This window comes from Urocampus carinirostris, chromosome 5 (assembly GCF_059441175.1).
Source record: "Urocampus carinirostris isolate Australia breed hairy pipefish chromosome 5, RoL_Ucar_1.0, whole genome shotgun sequence".
In the NCBI taxonomy this organism is placed as follows: domain Eukaryota; kingdom Metazoa; phylum Chordata; class Actinopteri; order Syngnathiformes; family Syngnathidae; genus Urocampus; species Urocampus carinirostris.
The window spans coordinates 45,618,400-45,640,885 of record NC_142353.1 but is presented as its reverse complement, the minus strand read 5'-3'; the positions used below and the strand labels follow the sequence as shown (position 1 = coordinate 45,640,885).

General features: G+C 47.6%; 1 protein-coding gene across 1 annotated transcript; it reads right to left on the bottom strand.

The window, feature by feature from the left end:
• Positions 1 to 483: 483 nt before the first annotated feature.
• aacs (acetoacetyl-CoA synthetase) lies at positions 484 to 21,866 on the bottom strand. Its single transcript, XM_088336971.1, has 18 exons — positions 21,548 to 21,866; positions 19,331 to 19,434; positions 18,417 to 18,537; positions 18,164 to 18,277; positions 16,012 to 16,109; positions 15,467 to 15,581; positions 15,306 to 15,387; positions 14,620 to 14,767; positions 12,821 to 12,901; positions 12,631 to 12,755; positions 10,507 to 10,571; positions 6,204 to 6,326; positions 4,935 to 5,048; positions 4,728 to 4,856; positions 4,596 to 4,665; positions 4,200 to 4,258; positions 3,517 to 3,719; positions 484 to 2,494 (listed from the first exon to the last, which is right to left on the bottom strand). The coding sequence occupies exons 1-18, from the start codon at positions 21,699 to 21,701 to the stop codon at positions 2,357 to 2,359; spliced, it is 2,043 nt and encodes a 680-aa protein (XP_088193097.1). The 5' UTR covers positions 21,702 to 21,866; the 3' UTR covers positions 484 to 2,356.
• Between the last annotated feature and the right edge of the window lie 620 nt (positions 21,867 to 22,486).

The following is a 22,486-nucleotide window of genomic DNA, read 5'->3' as shown; positions in this document are numbered from 1 at the left end:
CTTATCCTAGCCATTTTTTTGTGAGCTAGCGATTGAGGCCATTCGAACCTCGTTTGACGTCTTAATCCCCGAGAGAGAGAAAGACAGAGAGATAGAGAGAGAGAAAGAGAGAGAGAAAAGAGAAGGAAACTGACAGGAGAGAGAGTGAGAAGAAAAACGAAGGAAATAAAAAAAGGAAGACAGAGAGAAAAAGTTAAGGGCGGCAGTAGCTCGGGAGGTAAAGCGCTCGTCTTGGGATCAAGGGATCCCAGTTCGAATCCCGGCTTGTCCGTGTTACATGTCGAAGTGTCCTTGGGTAAGACACTGAACCCCCAATACCCCCAATAAGCAGGTGAGCACCTTACATGGCTGCACGGCCGCTATTGGGAAATGTGAAGCACACTGTAAAGCGCTTTGGGAAGTCTTGACTTGAAAAGCTCTATAGAAATGCAGATCATTTCATTTCATTTCATTAAGATAGAAATAAATAGATAGGGAGGATAATCAAGTCAAGTAACATTTATTTGCATAATAGGGAGAGAGAGAGAGAAGATGAGAGACACAGAGAGGGAGAGAAAGAGAGAGAGAACGCTAGAAATAAAGAGAACAAAAGAAATAGATGGAGGGAAAAGGGTAGAACAAAGAAAAGGAAGAATGAGAGAAAAAGAGAAAGAAAAGAAATAGAGAGAGAAAACACAGGGAAAGAGAAGCAAGAGAGGACAAAGACAGAGAGAGGGAGGATAGCAAAAGGGAGGTCAAGAAAGGGAAGAATGAATGAAATGAAGAGGAATGAAGTGAAGAGGAAACAAGAGAGAGAATAAGGGTGAGAAAGAGAAGAGAAAAAGAGAGAGAGAGAGAGAGAGAGAGGGAGAGAGAGAGAGGGGACAACAAAAGAAAGGGACGGTAGATAAGAGAAAGAGAGAGAGAGCCCAACTATATACACGTCTCTAACTGGATTTGGATTTCTGGTGTTTTTTCGTCTCCGAATTGTCTCAGGAAAAGCGATCAAACAGCGCCTCCTGCTGGCACCCCGTCCATCCAAAAAAAACAAAAAACCTCTAAACGAAATCGACTCCGATCAAAAGTTCGATAAATTGTCGCGATGTGACCTTTTCACTCGATAACAGGGGTGGGCAAACTACGGTCCGCGAGCCGCATGCGGCCCGACAGCCCGATAAAATGACGATACATGTGGGAAGAAATGAAGTACTACTAAGACAAAAATAGTTTTTGGGGGGGGTCCCCCGTTGTCCTTTTGCGCGTCTATAAGCAAAATTCGACGCTCGTCGGCTAACCGAGCGAAGGACGAGCCAAATCGGCGGAGGGCAAAAGCGTCCGTCCCTCCCCATGCTAACGCTAACAGAGGAGGAGGCTTTGATTAGTTTGCGGAATGAGCCAAATGAGCGCCGTCCACCCGGGGCTCCTTAGCGCTTATTGGGACATTTTCCAGTCTTCTCTCATCAAGTGGCGTCCCGATACGACCGTTCTCCTCCTTCTTCTTCGTTTTGTTGTCGTGGCGACGATCGAGAGCTACGCGCGTCCAAAAAGGCCAAAACACCCGATAGGACATTTGGGACGCTTTTCTAGATAAAGAAGAAAGAGAGAAATGAAAAAGTGAGAGACACAAGGCAAAAGGGAAAAGAGAAAATGAGAGAGAGAAGGAGGGAAGGAAAGGGAAAAGAGAGAGAGAGAAAAGGAGAGAGAGAGAGAAAAGAAGGGAAAAAGAGTGAAAGGAATGGAGTGGGCCAGGGTCCGTTGGGTTGGCCTTGCCCCCCCCCACCAAAACGGCCCCGATCGAAATCATGAAGAGACAGCGTTTGATAAATGTCCACTAGATGTCGCTCGCCTGCGTCGAGCCAGGGAAAAGGAAGGCTACGGAGAATGGAAGGCAGCGACATTCTTAGCTTTTCTAAGAGAAAGAAGAAAAAGAGGCCAAAAAGGAAGACAAAAATGGAAAAAATTGGGGGAAAAGGACAACGGAGAAAAAGAAAAGAAGAAAAAGGAAAAATGTCTCTCCTTTCTCTCCTTTTCAAAAGTCTTTCGCTCACTCCGAGTCTCCTTCCGTCGCGCTTTTAGCGCTCGTTTTCGGTCGGCGGGACGGACCGCGACGACATCGAGCGGGCTTTCGCTTTCGCGGGGGTCTCAATCTCCGGTCCGGGGGCCGCCGTCGGCCTTTGAGGGGCCCCGCATGAACACGACGCTTAAAGTCAGTGAGGTTTTTGGGGAGGGGCTTCAAAAAATTCATCCACCGGAACAATTTCACGTAGAACGAAGCGACACCCGACACTCGGACGCCGTTCGGGAGGAACGATCTCGCCGAGAAAGAAAAAGATGCCTGGCCGCGTCTCGTCGGGTGCCCGGTTCCGATCGGGTCTCTCTAAAAGTTTTGCAGTTGGGGAATGTTCCGGTAGAGGTCCAGGGCGTCCGGGTTCGAGAACGCGCCCCGTTGAGCCACCGCTCCGCCGGCGATCACCCGCTTCACCGCCACCTCCACCTTCTTGCCGCTCAACGTGTACTGAAAAAGAAGACGAGGCCGGAAAAGCACGTGAGAATGGGCGCTCGGATCGCGGAAATCGGCGCCGTTCCGTGACGTTCCCCTTTCGCCAGCGACTCTTTCAGAAAATGAAAGACACGTGCCGATCGAGAAATAGAAAAAGGGAGAACGAGAAAGAAAGACAAAGAGAAAAGGAGTGAGTGAGTAGAAGGAAGTGAAAAAGAATAAGAAACAGAGACAAAGAGAGAGAGAGAGAACGACACAGGAAGACAGAACGAGCGAGAGAATGAGAGCAAAGAACCCAAAAAAAGGGAAAACATAGAAAGAAAGAAGTAGTGAAAAAACATCAAAGAAAAAAAAAGTAAAATGCAAAGACAAAGAGATAACAAGAAAAAAAAGGGAAAAGAAAGAGAGCAAAAGAAAGAAGAGAGAAAGAGATATAGATAAAAAGACATAAGAAGACAGAAAAAGGAAGAGAGGAAAAAAGGAAAAAGAAAAAATGGAAAAAGGACCAAGGGAGAACGTGTTGGAGAGAAAGAAAAAAAGAGACAGAAAAAAGGACTAAGAGAGACACAGTAAAAGAAAAGGTGCAAGGAAGAAGTAAGCAGAGAGAAAGTGTAAGCGAAAAAGCATAAGCAAAGAGAGAGAGAGACGAGCGGAAAAAAGACACAAGAAGTTAGAAAGAGGGAGAGGGGGAGAAAAAGGAAGAGAAAGGGAGAAAAAGAGTAAGTGAAGAAAACAAAGAAACAAAATGAGAGAATGGTGGAGAAAAAAAGAAGACAAAGACAAGCAAGTAGAGGGATATAAAGGGAGAAAAAATGAAAAGTGTGAGAAAAAAAAAAGAAAAAAGAAGGAGGGACTAGAAAAAGACACAGGAAGACCGAGAGGGAGGAAAGAGGGAAAGACGAAAACGAGACAGTGAAGGAAAAAGAGAGAGGGAGGCAGAGAGAGAGAAAACCAGAGTTGGTTTTCCGCCTCCCCGCTCTCCTCACGCGTCGGACCCGCGCCCCGTTTTGGAAAATGGGCGGCGCCGGCATACTGACGGGAATGTCGGCGACGGGCAGCACCACGCCGGGCACGTGTCGGGCGGAGAGCCCCCGTCGGATGGCCGCCTTCACGTCGGACGCCAGGGCCGGGCTGAACTCCTGCTTCGGCGCCATCTTCAGGAAGAGGACCACGCGCTCCTCGCCGTCCCCGTTGCTCTGAGACACGCACAGGCTGTCCGACACCTCCTCGAAGGCCTCCACTGGAAAGGGAGGAGGACCCGAAAAGGAACATTTTCAAAATAAAAGCTGCACGTCTGACACCCTCTTGAAGGCCTCCACTGGAAAGGAAGGAGGACCCAAAAAGGAACATTTTCAAAATAAAAGCCGGCCGTCCGACACCTCCTCAAAAGCCTCCACTGGAAAGGGAGGCGGACCCAAAAAGGTACATTTTCAAAATAAAAGCGACCTGTCTGACACCCCCTCGAAGGTCTCCACTGGAAAGGAAGGAGGACCCAAAAGGAACGTTTTCAAAATAAAAGCCGGCTGTCCGATACCTCCTTGGAGGCCCCCCACCGTAAAAGATGGACAAAAAATAGAACATTTTCAAAATAAGAGCTGCCTGTCTGACACCCCCTCGAAGGCTTCTACTGGGAAAAAGAAAAGCGTCTCTCCGCTAAAAAAAAAATGTACAAAATTCATCAAGTGAATCCACAGCGTTTTCAAAATAAAAGCTAGCTTACCGATGTTGTAGATTTCAGAGCTGCCGAAGCGGACGCCGTTGGGGTTCAGCGTTCCGTCGCTGCCAAGACCAAAAACAAAAAAAATTGAAATCCGTTTGCATTAAATCCCAAATCCCCTGATCTAAAGGCGGCACGAGGGCAAGGGAAAAGTCAGGAAAACCAAGAAACGTAGGGAAGGGAGCGCCCGTCGAGTCATCCCCCGTCTCCGATGACCGGGACAAAGTGGATGTTGTTCTTTCATTTGAGAGAGACAGAGAGAGACAGAAAGAGACAGAGAGAGAGAGAGAGATGGGCAGAGAGGCAGAGAGAGAAACAGAGAGACAGAGAAAGAGAAAGAGAAAAAGAAAAGAGAGAGAGAAGTCTGTAAAGACGGTTTTGGAGAATGAGTGGGCGCACCTCCTTCCCAGCATGACCACGCCTCCCGTCCTGGGGTTGATTTTGCAATAGTCTCCGTGGGCCCAAACGCCTGATGGAGAGAAAAACCTCAGAGACCGGGTCACGACCCCAGACCCCAGACCACCAACCCACCCTGGAAAGTCTCAAAGTAGGCTTTGCGGTAGGCGCCGCGGTGGCCGTCGTCCTTCCAGAAGCCGGTGGGCTGGCACGGGACCGGCTTCAGGCAGACCAGCTCGCCGCTCTGGCCCCAAACCGCTTCGCCTGAAAAAAAAAAAAAAGAGCGTCGTGGGCCCGGCCTGCGAAAGGCTAGGGATTCCGGGGGGGAGTCGCCGGTCTTACCCTGAGGATTCCAGGCCTCCACCGCCATGCCCAGGTTCCTGCTCTGGATCTCTCCCCGGTGCACCGGAACGGTAGGGTTCTGACCCATGAAACAAGACAGGATATCCGTCCCGCCTGCCAAAATCGGGACAAAATTTCAGAAACCGGGCGGAGGATTAAACGAGGGGAGCTCGCTGACAAACGGGAAGATAAGTTGGGGAAAGGTACCGCTTCCCAACCCCGAAACCTGCCTCCCAGACAAAAAAGTGGGAAAATATCAGGTCACGGTCAACGGGGCGACTCGAAAAGCAAGATTCCGAGGACTGTTTCGATCTAGGCTTAAAAACGCACTTCTATTCTATAGCATATGAATAACCTAGATTTCCTGTTGACGATATCTGTGTATTGTTTGCCCTCACGTGGGTTTTAGATCAGGGGATCCGGTCATAATTGTCTTTGAGACTCCTTGCCATGAAACGCCAAACAAACGAACAGGACTTGACTTCTTCAGGTGTGAAGCCCATTTGCCAGGAACGTTAAAGGTTTCGCGACCCCCTACGGCCAAAACGGGGTCCGTCAGGTCCACGCCTCCATCGGAAAGGCACTTTGCCCCGGAATGTGCCTTTTCTTCTATTCTGTGCAGATAACAATGATTTATCACCTCGCCCGGAGCGGGGGAGTATGTGCCCGGCACGTCCTATCACCCCTCCTCCCATTCTTCAGTCACGGTTGGGAAATTTGCATCGACGACGGCGCGGACCGATCAGCCGGAGGCTCGGTCGCGGGGCGTGAACATTTCACGGCCACGGGTCGTACAAGCGGGCCACCCTGGAAGCCCCCGTCGTCTCCTGCACGCCATTGTTAAATTGGCAGAGGCGGAGACCCGATTTGTTCAACTCTTTGATTCGGCTAAATCGATGAATATGCGGACTATATTCGACGCTCTGCTCAATCATTTCCCGGACTTTAGAACACGCTCCATCAGACGTAAGGGATTAGACGAGACACGTGAAGTGTCTTCGGAGTCAGATTTCAGTATAGTAAATGTTAAAACCTTACACTGTCAAAAAAAGAAGATTCTTAGCCGGAATACCAACAAGTATTGAAAAGTAGAAAAAAAGGATCGCAAAATGCATTGGAACGTACTGGAAAAAATCGGAACTATCAACAGCGACAAACCGAAAGCATTTGAAAAAGTCCCGAAAAGCATAAAAGAGAAGCCAAAAAGAAGGAAAAGACATCGGGTGGCGATGCGGAAAGGAGCCGGCGGGGGGCGCCGGAGAAGAGTACCTGAGATGGAGGCCAGCAGTACGTCGCTTTTGACGTATTTGTAGACGTAATCGTAGATTTGCGGCTTGAGGGGCGAACCCGTGGACAGGATGGTGTGAAGAGACTGCAGATTGTGGCTCTCCGCTAACAAAACCACACAACAACGTTAGCCTTAGCGCTATTGGCTCCATATACTCTCTTGTCACAGTTGCCATGGCGCCCAATGGGCCCCGCCCGTGCGGCATCCGCTGCGGCTTGTTGACGGATTGGCTCCCTGTCAGTATTTCAACTCCGTCCCGTCGCTCCCCTTTTGTCGGTCTGTCTGCGAATCTGTTTTTACACGGCGAGTCCTTTTTCGCCTATCCTGTGTTTTTACTCCGTCTGCTCTCCCGTCCCGAACGACAATCTGTTTTGATCTCGACCACGTCTGTTCTCCAGTCCCGAATTACGATCCGTTTTTGTTCTCGACCACGTCTACTCTCCTCTCCCAGATTGGACCCATTTTCTGATCTCGACCACGTTTTTTGCTCCCCCGTCCCGGCGACGGACCTGTTTTTTCCACTCCCGACACCGCCATCGCTTGCCACGGGAGTCCCACTTCCGCGCCCGGAGTAACGTTACGCGAGCGGGGGGTCCCGTCTCCGTTCCGGGTTCGAGCGTGACTCTCGATTTCCCGGTTGTCAAAAGGCGGAGCGTATCCGTCGTCTCCTCCTAGTTCCGTTCTCGTCTTTTAGTATTACTGTCTCGGTATAGGAGTTGTATTTTGGTGCTATTCGCATCAAAGTACTTTTCCAGGATTTACAATCATTGTCATTTGACTTTGACTTCGTATTTCTGTGACGCTATTTCTGTCGTATTCGAGTATTACTGTAGTATTTCGTGACCTCTCCGTCCGGCAGACGATCGAATCCCCTCCTTATCCTCAGACAATACTCGACGGTTCCATTTATGGCAAGGCACAGACTAACCAGGTGAGGAAAGGGACTCTTTTCACTGTCGGGAACGCTTTTCTCTCGGGGACCCGAAGCATCTTCAAACGTCCTTAAATACCATACGACTTGTATTTTCTGCCTTCTATCCTTTCTATCCGGTTTCCTCTTTCAAGTCTCCGCGACATCTTGAGTGTCGTGTCCGATCTCTCCGACTCACCACGCCATATCCGTGACAATAAGAACGATTCCTATGACGTATCGTCATACGAGGGGTCTCCGATGCGGACGGCCGAGGTGCCGACACACCGGTTCCAAAAATAGCCCGCCGGGGCCGGGTCATCGTGATTTTCTAGTGGAATGATTTGTTTTTTTGGGTTGACTGAGTCTAACGAACCCTAGTTTTCATCATCGAGCTGGAAATGCATATCAAAGCGGAGGCCCTTTAAGCTCATTTCTAACACAAAGTAGCTCTTGGCTTCTAAAGGTACGACACGAGGATATATCCTATTTTGATTACGGCGTTTCGTTTGTATCCGTTCTCTTCCTGAAGATGGCGCCAAAGCGCGACTTCATAACGTATTTCTTCAAATTCTCGTATCGGGGAAAATGTCTGAAAGCCGATTCAAACGGCCTTAAGAAATATTTGACACCAAACCGGCAATCGTTAGAAAAACGTCTGACGGGGATCGAAAAGAATGGGACGATTTAGGGCACAGCTGTCAAACCGGCGGCCCGCGGGCCAGATCAGGCCCGCTAAGGGATTGAATCCGGCCCGCCAGACAGAGAAAAACAAGCTGCAGGTTGAATTGTGTCCACTTGATGTTGCCAAAGCCAGGTGCCTCCAACAAAGACACTCTACTTGTATTTATTTATTTCTGTCTCTCTCTCTCTCTCTCTCACCCATTTTCTCCCACTCTGTCTCTGTCTCTTTCACTCTCTGTGTCTCTCTTTTTCTCTTCCTTTGTTGCTCTTTGTCTCTTTCTCTCTCTGTGTCTTTTAACCTCTTTTGTTTTAACTTCCTTTTTTCCTATTCTCTCTTCCTACCCATTGCGCTTTTCTCTTTTCTCTCCTTCTGTCTTACTATTTCTCTTTGGATTTCTTTCTTCCTCTCCCTTTCTTTACCCCCTCTCTCACGACTTTTTATCTTTTGTTCCTCACGCATTCTCTCTCTCTTTTTCTTACTTTGTCCCGCCCTCTCTCTTTTTCCCTTCCTCTTTCTCTTATTTTTTTCTCTTGAATCTACTCGTCCAGCCCCCGACAGAATGTTTGTTCTATCGTGTGGCCCCCCAAATTAAAATGAGTTGGAAACCCCCGATTTAGGGTTTCCCGGGCGTCTTCGTAAGCCCGGGGGTCTGCCCGAGCACCGACAAAGGTGTGACAGAATTCGGTTTTAGCCTTTGCCTGTGAAGAATATCAGCGGATGGAGCGCATAACGCTAAGACGGGAACGGCGCTCTACGCTAACGGGAGCCGCGCCGAGTAAATCAGGGCGGTAAAAAGGTCGTCCGCGCGCTTAGCCGGTGACGCGTGAGCGGTCGCGCCGGCTCATCGCCTTTACGGCGGCGACTCTCCCCGGACGGAAACGGGCTCGTAACGGGAGCCGCGTCGCCGCTTATTAGCCGCTACGCTCATCTTAAGAGCCTTTCCGACACGCCGCCCCGCACCTTTTCTTTACACTCCAATCGATCCGAACAAAGTTGGAAAATCCATGATATCAACACGGCTATATCAAGCGAGACGCCAAAGCTAACGCTACATAGTCAGACTGAAGGATTTGATTAAATACGAGTTACATGGATCGAGTGCAACGAAGATTTTCACGGAGCGAGCTTCAGGTCACGCCGTTCCGAACGCGAGCGTTTTGTTCAGTTCTGTTGATAACGGGACTCTGACGCAGAAGGCCAGACGCACGAGGACAGACATCGAGGGAGGCGGCGGAGTCGTGAGCCCGCACGGGGATTCGCTGGCCCGCCCGCGGGAGGAGCCGACACACCGGCCGACGGAGAGACGCGGGCCGAGAGAAGAACTTAAGAAGATCGAGAAGATCGAGGAAAATCGAGAGAGAAGTCTCGACAGAGACTCGAGCGACACTCGTTCGGCTAATTCGATGGAGTTCAATACTTGAGAAAATAAATCTGCCCTGGTGTAAAAATGCCGGCTATTCTTTTCCCAAAAAGAAAGGAGCGCGCGTTGCGAGGCGGTGTTTGGTTCATGGAGTCGGATAACTCACTCCAACAATTTGGAAAACGCTACATTTGAATATGTATTTCCTAAGAGGACCGACAAAGATGCCTGCGTCACGGCTCATTTCTCCAGGCTGACATTTGGACATCTGGAGCCACCGCGGGGATGCTAGGTCCCCCCCCGCTAACCCTCCTTGAAACAAATCCGTGGCGCCCCGCGACCCCCGAGCCGCAATCCTCCAATTGCTCACGAGATGAAGCGGGAATTCGACTCGTACGGAAGCGACGTGGTGTCCGTTAGCGAGCGCGGCGTACGCGGCAGCTAGCGACTCCTGCTTTGCAGCCGTAGCAATGTGCAAATGCCTCTAAGGTGCTCTTAAAAGAGATCGGAACAGAAACGGAGAGCGCATTAGCCAATAGCAACCCTTCGGGAGCTAGCGTGTCTTGCCGACGGGGCCTTTAGCTGTCAACGCTAGCGTTAGATGATGAAAATGCGTCGCTGAGTCGTTTTCAGCTCTACGAGTTGGATTATTTCATGGCTACCTTGAAATACGTCCTACGGACTCGCAGTACAAGCTTCCCAAGTTCAGTTTCGACTAAAAACGATATTTTGTCGAATCCTACGAGAGAGGGACGAGACACGTTTCCATGCCTTTTGCGGGAGAACGCTCTCCCGATCGACGGACCCCGAGTATTTCACCGTGTCACTTTGTAACGAAGGTCCTGGACTCTACGGCTCTCTTCTACGTCCGATTACTCGGTCCCTGGAGTTGAACGCGCGGCGAGACGCGGCATGTCTACGCCAACAGTAACCAGCAGTCGCTAGCCGCTAATGCTATCTTCCGAGCGTTAGCCGGCAGCAATGTCCAAATAAGTCAAGCACTGTAACATGAGCCGCAAGCATCTTTTTAGTAGCTCGCCTCGCAAACGGTGACGCTCACTGCCCATGCTAGCGTTGTGCCCACCAGCCTCTCATCCCGGTGTCGCGTACAACAGCTAGCCACCCTTGCTAATATTGCAGCTACCAGAGCGCTTTAGCGACCGCTATCTTTTTTGGGGCGAGTCCGGTGTAACTTAAGGAGCTGGTTTGTTTAGATTGTAACGCTAGCGTCGCAAACATAGCAGTGAGCCGCCTATGTGAACGTGACCGCTAGCTGCTAACGTTAGCATTGTGAGAACCGGCTATATGTAAGCGGAAGGCGACGCTCACCGGGTCTGAGTTTCCGCTCCTGCAGCACCGACAACCACTTGGCCCCCGTCCCGAAGATGCTGATCCTGAAGGCGGGAAAAAAGGACGAGTCAATTTACGGGACAAATACCGTCTTGCGATAACGTCGACTCAAATACTAGTCTCCGGTCAAGTTTTTCCCTGGTCTCCGTTTGAAAAAGCACTTGCCGGATCCCTTAAATGCCCAGGTTGCCATTCATATACACACTATGGATTTTCCGCGTCGTCTTTTCAAGAGTACGTAGGCATCGGACGCACGTCTTCCTGGTACGTAGACTCTTCCGGGAAAAAGGGGAACGACGGAAATACCGACGGCTTCGTGTGACGTTTTATGAGCAATGGCCACTTGCTCCTCTGCATTGAGAGGAGCCGGTTGAGGCCGCCGGTTTGACAACCCTGGACGAAAGCATGGAATGCGAGGATTCAAACAGCGGAATTGCCAAAGGGCAACTGGCAAAAAGCGCAGTGTCTGGCCACGGCGCCACCGTCGGCTTGGGGTCGCTCCCCACGGGATGGGAAAATAGCGGCAGCGACCGGGTCACTTTTAGCAGCCCTGAAAATTCCCCGGCCACTTCATGGTGGAATCGTTCCATCAAAGGACCTCGTTCCGCTTTTGGATTTCGTTCAGAACACGCGCTCTTGTCCGCACGTCTTTGCCTTTCTTTGCCCGTCTCCCTCCATGAGGCGAGTCCCCGGGAGACCGTCCTTTTTCCGAAAGCGGGGGTCGGAAGCCCGTCCGCCCCCCGGACGGGAACGGCGCTCGGCCGCGCTCGGCAGAAAGTTTCCGGATCGAAGAGGGCAATTTGCCGCTTTCTGACAGGGACGGGATTCTCCGCGGGGAAAAAGTGCCACGTCGGGGAAAAAATACCAAACGCACGCCGCTTCGCGATGCTTCCCGACTTCCCGCGTGGCGGCAGCACGACGTCTGACGCCGACGTTCCTTCTCCGCCTTTCGTCGGGGCCGAGATCCCCGTCCCGTGGCGGCCCCCGATTGGCATTTGGCGCTTCGTGCACAGTAATAGCACGGTAATAGCGTAGTCACAGTGTGGTAACACTGCCATAACCGTTCAGTCATTGAAAGGTAAAACTGTAGTAAGAGCGTTGTAAAAGAGTGATAATCGAGTGGTAATAACGCGGTACTTGCACACATCAAAAGCTGAGTAACGAGACAGTAATAGCTCAGTAATATGCTCGTAATAATAATAATAGCACAGTATTTGTGTTGCGATTGCGTTGTAAAGATATAGTACTGGCACGGTACTGACAAAGCACAGTAACAGCACCGTGATGGCATAGTCGTAACAGATATAAGATAGTGGCGGAGGTGGGCAGAGTAGCCCAAAATGGGAGTACTGTTACTTCAGAATAATAGGTCTCAAGTACGAGTACAAATAGTCATCCAAATCATGAGTCGAGTCCAAAAGTATTTGCTGGAAAAAGGACTCGAGTACTGAGTCACCGTAGCAACTTCTTACGTATTGGTTTTATTCCTCGAAACGAGCAAAAAAACGGCTTATTTTTCGAAGGCGATTGCGGCACAAAGGAATAACTCCAAAATCCTTTTCGTCACCGTAGCCGTTCCATCCGATGATCGAAGTCTGTCCGATCGACAACGTATGGTATTTCGTTTCGGGATCGATTTTAAAAATGGAGATCGATTCCGGGGCTTTACTAACGAAATCAAAGAGATTCACGACGCGTGAGTAGCACGTTTAAAGGCCCGGTACTTTTTGGATTACGGAGGCACGACAACGAGCTAGCAATCGGGGGCACGGAAAATCTTGCGTGAAGCCCTCTAAATATAAGCATAAAGAAACGTAAAGGTTTCCTTAAGTCGGATGAGAAATTCTTGAATGCCGAAATTTGCGTATGTTTCGGCCCTTGCTTTCGATACGAAACCGTGGCGGCTGCTGCTCCTCTAATTGCTAAGCCCCTCCCCCGCTGAACTCGAATACACTCACGTGACCAGACTCCTACGTTCGATTGCCGAAACGCCGACTCGGGCGCGGGGGACGTATTCGGTAACGGCTTCGAAGTAGCCGAATCGACTCAAGTATCGGGATTCAAAAATTACCTGTCGAAAACGTTAGGGAGTTAGGAACTGACCCGAGGGCGTCGGTGAGATCCCAGAGGACGAGGGGGCTGGGCACCAGCGGCGATCCGTCGTACAAGACCAGCGAAGCCCCCGTGGCCAGCGCCGACACCAGCCAGTTCCACATCATCCAGCCCGTCTGCGGGACGGTCCGAAAAGCGTGAGGGGGGACGGGAGACGGCCGGCGTTGCCGTGGCGACCTACCGTGGTGTAGTAAAGGATGACGTCGCCGCTTCTCACGTTGCCGTGGAGGACGTGTTCCTTCAGATGCTGGATCAGGGTCCCCTGCCGGACATCGTCGCAACGTCATCGCCCCGGGTGGGAAAAGCGGGACCCCGAAAACGCTCCAAATGTCGCCACGACGTAGAGCGCGCTTGATAAAGTACGAGTGATAGAAAGCGTTTGGGTGCCGACCCTGTCCCCGGCAAAAAGGCCAAGATACTACAAAAGTCAATTCGAGGACCCCGTTTATTATTATTCTGTCTTTATTTAGATAAAAACAAAAATGCTACGACAGCATCACGCTCCAAAAATACTAGTGCAGTCAAATGAGCAAAATACTCATTCTGAAATAAAAGGACTACGGAAATACACCGACAATTCCAAATACGAAACTACGACTACGATAATATGACAACGACGCGACTAGAAAATACAGCCAGAGTAATAGAAGAAAAATACTGCATAAATAGTACAAAGCAAACCGATATGGAAATAGTTCAAAAGGACCGGAAAAAACTACAATCTAAAAAGTAGAAAATACAAGAAAATAAAAGCAAGGAATAATTTCCACGCATGGAGGAAATGTATTGCTTGAAACGGTGACCTCATATCTTATTCTCTATATTGATGGATGGAAAAATATGTCTGAATCGATGGAACCATTGAAAAGGTGTTCAAACCTGGGCCCCTGAGCCAAACAGTTGAACCCAACGCGTACTCTAAAGAGTCCCGATTGACATCAACGAGGTTTCAAAACTCCAGTCCGTGTGATTCTAGAGACCCCTAGTGGTGTCCTACCATCAATTCTTATTTTGGATTGGAGTTCTGTAACTCATACTGTAACTTGAAAGGCCCTGACATGTTTTGTGTCAGTTGTTTCCTTATCTAGCCACTCCTACGAGTCACCTTGCTGCAGAGCCTGGCTCCCCACTGAATAAACCTTGCCATTTTTTTCAAGTCCAGCTGCGGCTGTATTTTTATCTTTCTCAATTATCTTCTTTCTCTCACTTGCTCTCTCTCTCTTTTCTCTGTCTCTATTTTTGTCAGTCTTTGTCTCTCTTTTTCTTTATTTCTTTCTCTCACTTCTCTTCCTTTCTCTTTACTTTCTGTATTTTTCTCTTATTCACGCTATCGCTTCATCTTCATGTATCTCTCTTTCTCTCAAGTGCACACCAATTATTTTTCTCTCATCTCTCACTCTCTTATTTCTTTCTCTAATGGACTCTTTTTTTCCTCACTTCTTTTTCCCCTCTTTCATTTTTCTTTTTTGTGTCTTTTTCTCTTTATTTCTATTTTTCTCTCGTTCACATCATCGCTTCGTCTTCATGTATCTCTCTTTCTCTCTCTCTCAAGTGCACATCAATTCTTTCTCTCATCTCTCACTCTCTTTTGGACTCTCTTTTTTCTCACTTCTTTCTTTCCCTCTTTCATTTGTCTTTTTTTTATCTCTCTCTCTCTCTCTCTTGGTCTCTTTTGCTTTCTTTCTCTGTTTTTCGACTCTACCACGAGCTGGCTTTTCCTCTCCAATTTTCTCTTTCTTTCTGCCCCCCTCTCCGAATCCCTTTCCCCCCTGTCTTTCTCGCGAATGTACACGCGCGCCCGTGTGAGTTCATTTGTTTTGGGGATATTTTTTTTTTTCTGTCGAGAAGGACTTTGAGATCCCCGAATCATGACGGAACTCCGCTGCCCTCTAGCGGACAAATGTTTACCCACTGAACGAAAGGAAGCGCCTGGGACGAAAGCGAAGGAGGGACCCCGAAGTCGGCGTGCGGGCTTCTTACCCCGGCCGAGTGGACCATGCACTTGGGGGCCCCGGTGGTCCCCGAGGAGTACACGATGAAAAGCGGGTGCTTGAAAGGGAGTTGCTCGAATTCCAGTTGCGGGCACGGTTGCCCGTCGCCCGACGCCAGAAAGTCCTCCAGAAAGACGCTGAAACATAGGAAACAGGCGCACGGCAGGCGGTGAGCTCCCATTTTAGGCCCCACAAAGCCGAAAGATTGGACCGGGGCGCTCGCCAAAAACATTCAGGTCCTTAGAAATGGATACTTGCAGACTTTATGATGACGTTACAATATTTTTTTTGTCAAAGAATCAAAGATATTGGGCTTATTTGACTTTCTTTTTCAAGTAAAAGAAGAAAAACGGTTCAACGTTTGCATGTTTTATGGTTTCTCACGTTACGAATTCAAAAATCCTCGTCGAAAGGAGCAAAAAAGTACGTGCCGATTCTACACAAAAAGATGACGGTTTGAGCGGCTTTACAACAACTGTCCTTGATTTTCTAAGTGGAATTTTGCATGAATCCGCTGTGGCGGTCTCCTACCCTTCCTCCGCATCCACCCGATACTCCAGTCTACCAGCTCGAGTGAGTTTGCTTCATCTTTACCTTTGAACTCCACGTAAGTAGTACTTTATTTTTTTTTTTTAAATGTTTGGGCTAGCGTTAGCTTTCTCTTGTGGAGCGCACCTGTTGGGGATGCCGGAGAGATCCACGTCTTTTCGCTCCAGAGCGTAAGGAATCAGCACCACTTTCTGGAGGTCCGGGAGGCCTGCCGAGGACGGGAGAGGGATAGGGTCTCTGTTAAAGGCAAGGGGGGCCCCATCGATTCGGGAAGGGGGTCGGCTCACCTTGGACCACGCGGGCCAGCTTCTCCATGTGGTGGTGGGTTTTTCCGTTGTAGACCACGGCCGCCACCGACAGCAAAAGTTTGGGCTGGATCTGAGAGAAACGGTCCAGGACCCCCTGCCGGATGCGTACGAAAAGAAAATCTTGACCGCCGGGTGGCGCCGTATCGCGTGGCCGGATCCGAAGCCGGCCATCGAGTGCGAAGGAAAAGCAGACTAACGGACCGAGGCGTATTTGTGCCCGGACTTTTTTTTACGAATTTGAGAAAAAGGGCAAAAAAGGGGGAAAAATTGCCAAAAAAGGGCCAAAGAAGGTCCAAAAATGGTTAAAAAAAAAAAATCGAAAAAAATGCCGAAAAAAGGGCAAAAAAGGGGCAAAAAAGCGCAAAAAAGCCAAAAAAGGCAAAAGAAGGGGGCAAAAAAGGGGGCAGAAATAGGCCAAAAAAATGCCAAAAAAGGGCAAAAAAGAAAGAAAAAGAGAAAGGAAAAGAGGAAAACATCCTACCGTTTTTTGCGTGAAAGAGAGAAAAGCGCGGCGGTTCCCTTACATTGACGCCAAAGTCGACGGATGTGGAGCTCCAGACGGCCCCGATGCTGGCGGCGGCCAGCATGGCTTCCACCGCGTGGACGCCGTTGGGAAGGTAACCTATCAGAAAAGGCGCATTTCAAAAAGCCGGCCACCCATCGCCTCCCGTTCCACTTTCGACTCTAACGGCTATTGGTCATTAGGCTACGTCGAAGCCGTTACTCAATACGAGATGCCGCCCTGCTATTTAACGGCGTCGCGCCACGGGGAAAATGCCGACGCGCTATCGGCCGAACTCCCTCCCACGACGCCTCGAAGCTCACGATGATCGAGAAACGGGAAGGAAGAGCACGCGCGGCTACCTTCCTAGGTCGCGAGGCCGAAACCGATCAACAATTGTGACAACTGTCGTGTTTCCCGAACTCTAAAGTCGTAACTGATAATAGGCCGCATCTTTGTATTTCGGGCAAATTTGTTGGTTGTTGTATTTTGGATGAAGCTTTTAGTCCAGAAAATATGTTTCTAATATTGGCTTGGATGCCGTTTTGTGGATTTGACTATTATTGCGCACTGCTGTTGGTCCTTTTAATGATTCGGCGTCGCAGTTCTTTGATTTGCACACCCTTTAGGGCGAATCTGCTTTTCTTAACTAGGAGATGTCATCAAAAGAGAGGGCTTATACCACCGATTTGGAATCTGGCATGGTGAGTTGTGTTTTGGACAGTCCTTTGCTGTTCTCCTTGCAAGTTCAAAATCCATTGATGTTTTCGCTTATTTTTGAGTGTCTACTTTAAACTCAGCGGTCCTTTTTCTGTGGTATGTTGGTCGTTTTCGATGTATTTTCTTTTTGGGTCTATTTTTGTGGGTTTGGGGTCAGTCCTACTTTTTTTTTTTTTTTTTTCAAGACCGTGTGGAAACAGATGTTGGCCTGGAGAGGGATGGGTGGCACCAGGCTGTACTTGCCCAGCAAACACCACAGAAAGCGCTTCCCCTACCACCATAGCGGTTAAGGGATCCGAACCAACCAACAGACCGCGTACGTGAGTAGTACCTACCGTATACTATTTTGTGACAATAGCAGGATAGCAGATTAGCTAATCAGCATAGGTACGTTATCCCCCGCTATAGTTCAATTTCCCTTCGCCATCCCACCCGGGAAGGCCGTCACCTGGTATGGCGGGCTTTTGCCGTGTTACGAGGCGTCCTTCCACGTTCCTCCGTCCTTTCCCGCTTTCTCCGCATTGATTTAGGACGTAGCGGCGCACTTGTGTACGCGTCAGCTCATTAGCTAAGCGCTTAGCTTCCGTGGCTAGAGTCACCGGGAAGGACATTTCAGACGGGACTTCATCCCGGCTGCCGTCGAACTACAAAATCGGAACGAGCGCGAGTAGATGCTTGCGGAACGGATCGGGTTTGTGGTTTACTTTCGGCATTTTCGTCTTTTCTTTCGTATCAGTATCAGTCACTTTGGCCCGGATGGATTTTTGTTACCAGAAGAACGGGTCAGTCGAGACCCCGACCGGCTAGTTTAGAGCTTTAGCAGGTCGCATTGGATGGGTTACCGAGTTGAAGGTTTCGTATTGGCGACATTTGAGGTTTTCATATCTATCAGTGTGACCGGATAGGGGTTTGGTCTTAGCATTAGCATTAGCTTGTGAATCAGGAGGTCTTTCGTATACATTTCTAATGACCCTCAAATTTTTCCGTCCAACCTTTTCTCTGGGATACAGCGGAACTTCATTTTTTTTAAAAAAAGTGAATTATTCTATCTAATTATTCATTTCCGGCTCCTCCAGGTTAAATGCGGTCGCGTCCTCGGGCGAGACGCCGAACCCCTAATACCCTCGAAAGGCGGCGTGTGAGTGTGTGTGTGAACGGGTACGTGTGGAGTGCATTGTAAAGTACTCTGTGACTTAACAAGCGCCATATAAGTGCCCTCCATTTCCCATGATTTATTCCGAGTCAACTTTATCTTGATTTTTCTGTGTTCAGATGGCCACCATTTTTGTCCAGGAGGATATTTGAGGCCTTTTAGAAGGGAAGGTCCTCTTTCGGGATCGTTTCCGACCAGGTAGTAACGATGGCGGACATTTCGAGGGTGTACTTTAGCGTTGGCGAACAAGGTCTGCTTTTTGCGCCGATGGAAAGAAGAAGGCGCTCTGGAGTGTACCGACCCACGACCCGGTCTCCGGTCCGGATGCCCATTTTCCTCATGGCGGCCGCGAACAAGGCCACGTCTCTCCTCAGCTCCCCGAAGGTCACCTTCACGATCTCCTCGCTGGCTTCGGCTGCGAGGAAAACCACATTATTCCATCGGTTTGCTATTTCTGCCCAGAGATGGCTTCACCATCAACGGCTAATGTAAAACTCTAGGATATAACGACGTGTTCGTCGTTACGCGAATATAATCATGGACGGGATACTCACTGGCGGCGTAGAGAGCCACTTTGTCCAGGTTTTGGTGTCGGAGCAGATTCTCGGCGTAGTTGAGGCGAGCGCCCGCGAACCATTCGGGAACGTCGCTGATGCGCTTGGAGACGTCCACTACCTGCGGATACAATACGCAAAAAGTGACGGGAGGTGGTGCCTGGAGACGGTTCAAGTTGAGAACTTTGGGGGTTGCCGGGCAGTCAGCACCCAGAAGGGATGGACCGGGAAGCCAAATCTATGCGAAAATCGCGATGGTGTCATCGCCAGACACTGCGGTCATTTTAAGGAGTCGTAGTTCCGCTTTGTTATTCGAGCGACCGCGCGGGTGGCCAAGAAAGATTGTGACAGCGCCGACCGATCGGAAGCAGGTTTCCGATAAAGGCGAGGCGAAGTTTGCAAGATACCTGCACGCGTCTGTGATAGGCTGGTGTTAAACTGTCAATCAAACAGTACTTCCACAAACCGCCACCTAAACAAAAGCCACAACTTGTAGCTCTAGCGGATCGTTACATTCAAAAGGAACTCATGGACGAAAAGGAACTCCGAGGAGAGTCAGAAGAGCGCAAAGTGCTCCGTGGATTGTTATTGCGTCCGGGAATCGGAAGGGAAAGCTAAGCCGACACTGTCAAACGCGGCTAGCCACCTCGGAGAGCCCCCCACCAGAGCCTCCAGACTCCGCCGCTATGCCGCCAGTGACACGTCGGCCGAGCCAAAGAGGAGCACTGTTGGCAATGAAATGGACTGAACCGCTTCAAGGCTGCGTTTTCATTTACTTTGACCTTTTCAAGCTTTCCTCGTTCGATCGAAGTCCATCCTGTCCTTTACGAAGGGAAAGGGGGGACGCTACGATGTTGTGGAGTGTGCTCAGCCTGAATTTGCAGGCCGGTGACGCCCCCGGGGGGCGCTCTCACCTGCCGGTAGGGCTCGGAGCTGATCACGCCGCAAAAACGCCAAACCAGCGCCCAGAAGTCCGGATAATTGTCCACCGACCACTGGTACAAGTCGGCGTAGTTGGCTGAGGGGAAAACATACAAACGTCCACAAGTTGAAGTTAAAAAGGAGCCAAAAATGGGGGTACGCGCGTACCCCCCTGACAGCCCTTCAATTCATTCCATAGCAAAGCATTTCTGCAAAATGACAGAACTTATGCCAAAGAATAGAAAGCCCAATCCACAGATTCTTTGCCGATATAGATATTATTAGTCAAATAAAAAACTGCTATTGTTTATAAAAATACAACTATTTGGGGGAATAAAACAAACAGATTAATGATCCCTAAAACAAGAAAATGAAGAGGGTTGAGTTCTTTTTCTAGTAAAAGGAGGAAATAACCCATTTTAATCCTAAAATAAGAAGTAAATGATCCAGGGCATGAAAGCAAAAATAATTGTTTAACAAAACAGGAAAATGATTTGTTAAATTGTTTTCAAATTTAAATATAAGAAGTATTTTGTACATTTTTTTAAAATAAAATAACAAAGTAAACTAAAATAAGAAGACATTTTTAATAAAACGGGGAAATGATTTAAAAAATATAATTTTCAATTGATTTTAAACTAAAAATTAAGAATATTTTATACCGAAATATGTATTTTGTTGACTGAAATAACATCTCATCTCATCTCATCTCATTAGCCGTACCGCTTATCCTCAGTAGGGTCGCGGGGGGCTGGAGCCCATCCCAGCAATCATCGGGCAGTGGGCAGGGGACACCCTGAACTGGTTGCCAGCCAATCGCAGGGCACACAGGGACAGACAACTCATTCGCTCATTCACACCTAGGGACAATTTGGACCGGCCAATTCACCTGAAATGCATGTCTTTGAAATGTGGGAGGAAACCGGAGTGCCCGGAGGAAACCCACGCAAGCACGGGGAGAACAATAAAAATGGGAAAATGATTTTTCATTATTTTCAAAATAGAAAATAAGAATTATTCTATACCTATATGGATTTTTTTATCTAGAAAAAAATGGACTAGAATAAGATAGCCTTTAATAAAAAAGAAAAGTAGTTTAAAAATATTTCAACTGTTTTCCAATTATAAATAACAATTATTTTATAACAAAATATGTACTTTTTTAGAATGGGACATTTTTTTTATAAAACAGGAAAATGATTTTTTTAATAGTTTCGAAATATAAACCGAAAATACAAAATTGGGATTTTTTTAAACCAAAATAAATGCAACTCCATTATTCGGAATTATTCTGAATGTTGAATTATTTTTCAAATAAACAATAACAATTATTGTTGTTTTTACTAAGTTAACAATAAGAAAACATTTTAATAAATGTTGACTTGACTATTTTAAAAATAGCACCAAAAAATACAAAAATATTGTTTTTTTTTAACTAAAATAAAAATATTTGAATTAAAAAAAAGCTTTATTTTAAAATGACAATTATTCTAAAAGGTAAATTAAAGAGTACCTTTTAAAAGAAAACAGTTAAATATTTTCCAATAAATAACGATTTTTTTTTTCATTTTAAAAGTAATTTAAAAAAATGATTCTTTTTACTAAAAATGCAAAATGTTTGTATTCTAATTAAAAAAATTATTCCGAAAGTTAAATTGAAGCGTGTTTTTACAATAAAAAAGGGATTTTCAATGACAACACTAACAATTTTTGTACTCAAATAACAAAATGAAATAGAATAAGAAGACATTTTTAATAGAACGGGAAGATTATTTTAAAAATACTTTTATAATAAAACTAAAAATACAAAAAAAATGATATTCTTTTAACTAATCCAAAAATATTTCAATTAAAAAAGCAACCTCCAGTTTTTATTCTGAAAGCTCAATTGTAGCTTTCAAAATAAAACCGCTGAGTGTTTTTAAATCAAAGATAACAATTGTTTTAAAAATATAAAGGAAAAAAAAATCCAAAAACGTTGATGATTTTTCAAACTGAAATCGATGCAAATCATTTCTATTCAAAAAAGAAAACACAATGACAATGAGTCTGAAAATGGAAATGAAGAATATCTTTCTAAATAAAATAGTGGGGCATTTTTAAATGAACAATAAGCATTTTCAGGTTTGTTTTTTTCATTGAATAGAATAAGTAATTGTAATTGTAAGTCTTTGTGGTCTTAAAAACGGGAAACGGAGCGAGCGACCCACCGAGTTGGAGTCCCCGCTCCCTGTTGATCTGTCGCCGGAAGCGCTCCATATGCGTGTCACGTTTAGTAGCGTCCGGGTACCACAAGACCTTCGGTTCCGCCTCCATGATGCTCCGGCTCTCCTTTTCGCATTCCTCTTGGCGCATTTCAGACATTTTCGCCGTCACTTCTCACTCCACACACCGGAGGAAAGACGAGCTAAATCGAGCTAGGCTAAGCTAAACTATGCTAAGGTAAGCTAAGCTAAGCTAGGTGTCACCTCGGCGGGCGGCTCGTCGAGTGGGAAGCTCGCGCACGCGCTTGCGGACCTGGCCAGGGGGCGGGGCTTGGTGGCGTGACGTCACGAACGCGCGGCCGACGCGCCCGTTCAGCGTTCTGGATCCAACCGCTGAAGGATCTCAACAAACGCTGAGAAATCGACCTGCTCGTCAATCAATCAATGAAAACTTTTATTTCGAACATTAAAATAAAAACGGAACAAAAACAATAACTCAACAACAAAATAACGTTACAAACATGTTCGAAAAGGGGTAGTCAGAAGCAAATGCTTCTATTCCCTCCCCCTTCATCTTCCCTATTAAATACACCAATAGTAATAATATTAATAATAACAGTTATGATATAACAACAATAACAAGAAAGTTAACCAGAGTTCTAGAAATATTAAGTAATTACAGACCTGTGTCAAACCTACCTTTCCTCTCTAAAGTACTCGAAAGAGTAGTGGCACAGCAGCTGAATGCTTTCATATCGGAGAATAACCTTTTTGAATCCATGCAATCAGGATTCAGGGCTAACCACTCTACTGAGACAGCTCTGATCAAGGTAACAAATGATCTCCTAATGTCAATGGATTCTGGCGCTTCATCACTTTTGCTGCTGCTGGATCTTAGTGCTGCTTTTGACACAGTGCGCCACAATATCCTACTAGAACGGTTGG

Bases quoted from the DNA above. Each gene is read 5' to 3' on its own strand.
- aacs (XM_088336971.1), bottom strand. From the start codon at position 21,701: ATGTCTGAAATGCGCCAAGAGGAATGCGAAAAGGAGAGCCGGAGCATC. The intron at 5,049-6,203 runs GTACTCTTCTCC...CGATTTTGGCAG, and splicing joins ACTGCTGGCCTCCATCTCAG to GCGGGACGGATATCCTGTCT. The intron at 3,720-4,199 runs GTAAGCTAGCTT...CTCCCTTTCCAG, and splicing joins CTCTGAAATCTACAACATCG to TGGAGGCCTTCGAGGAGGTG.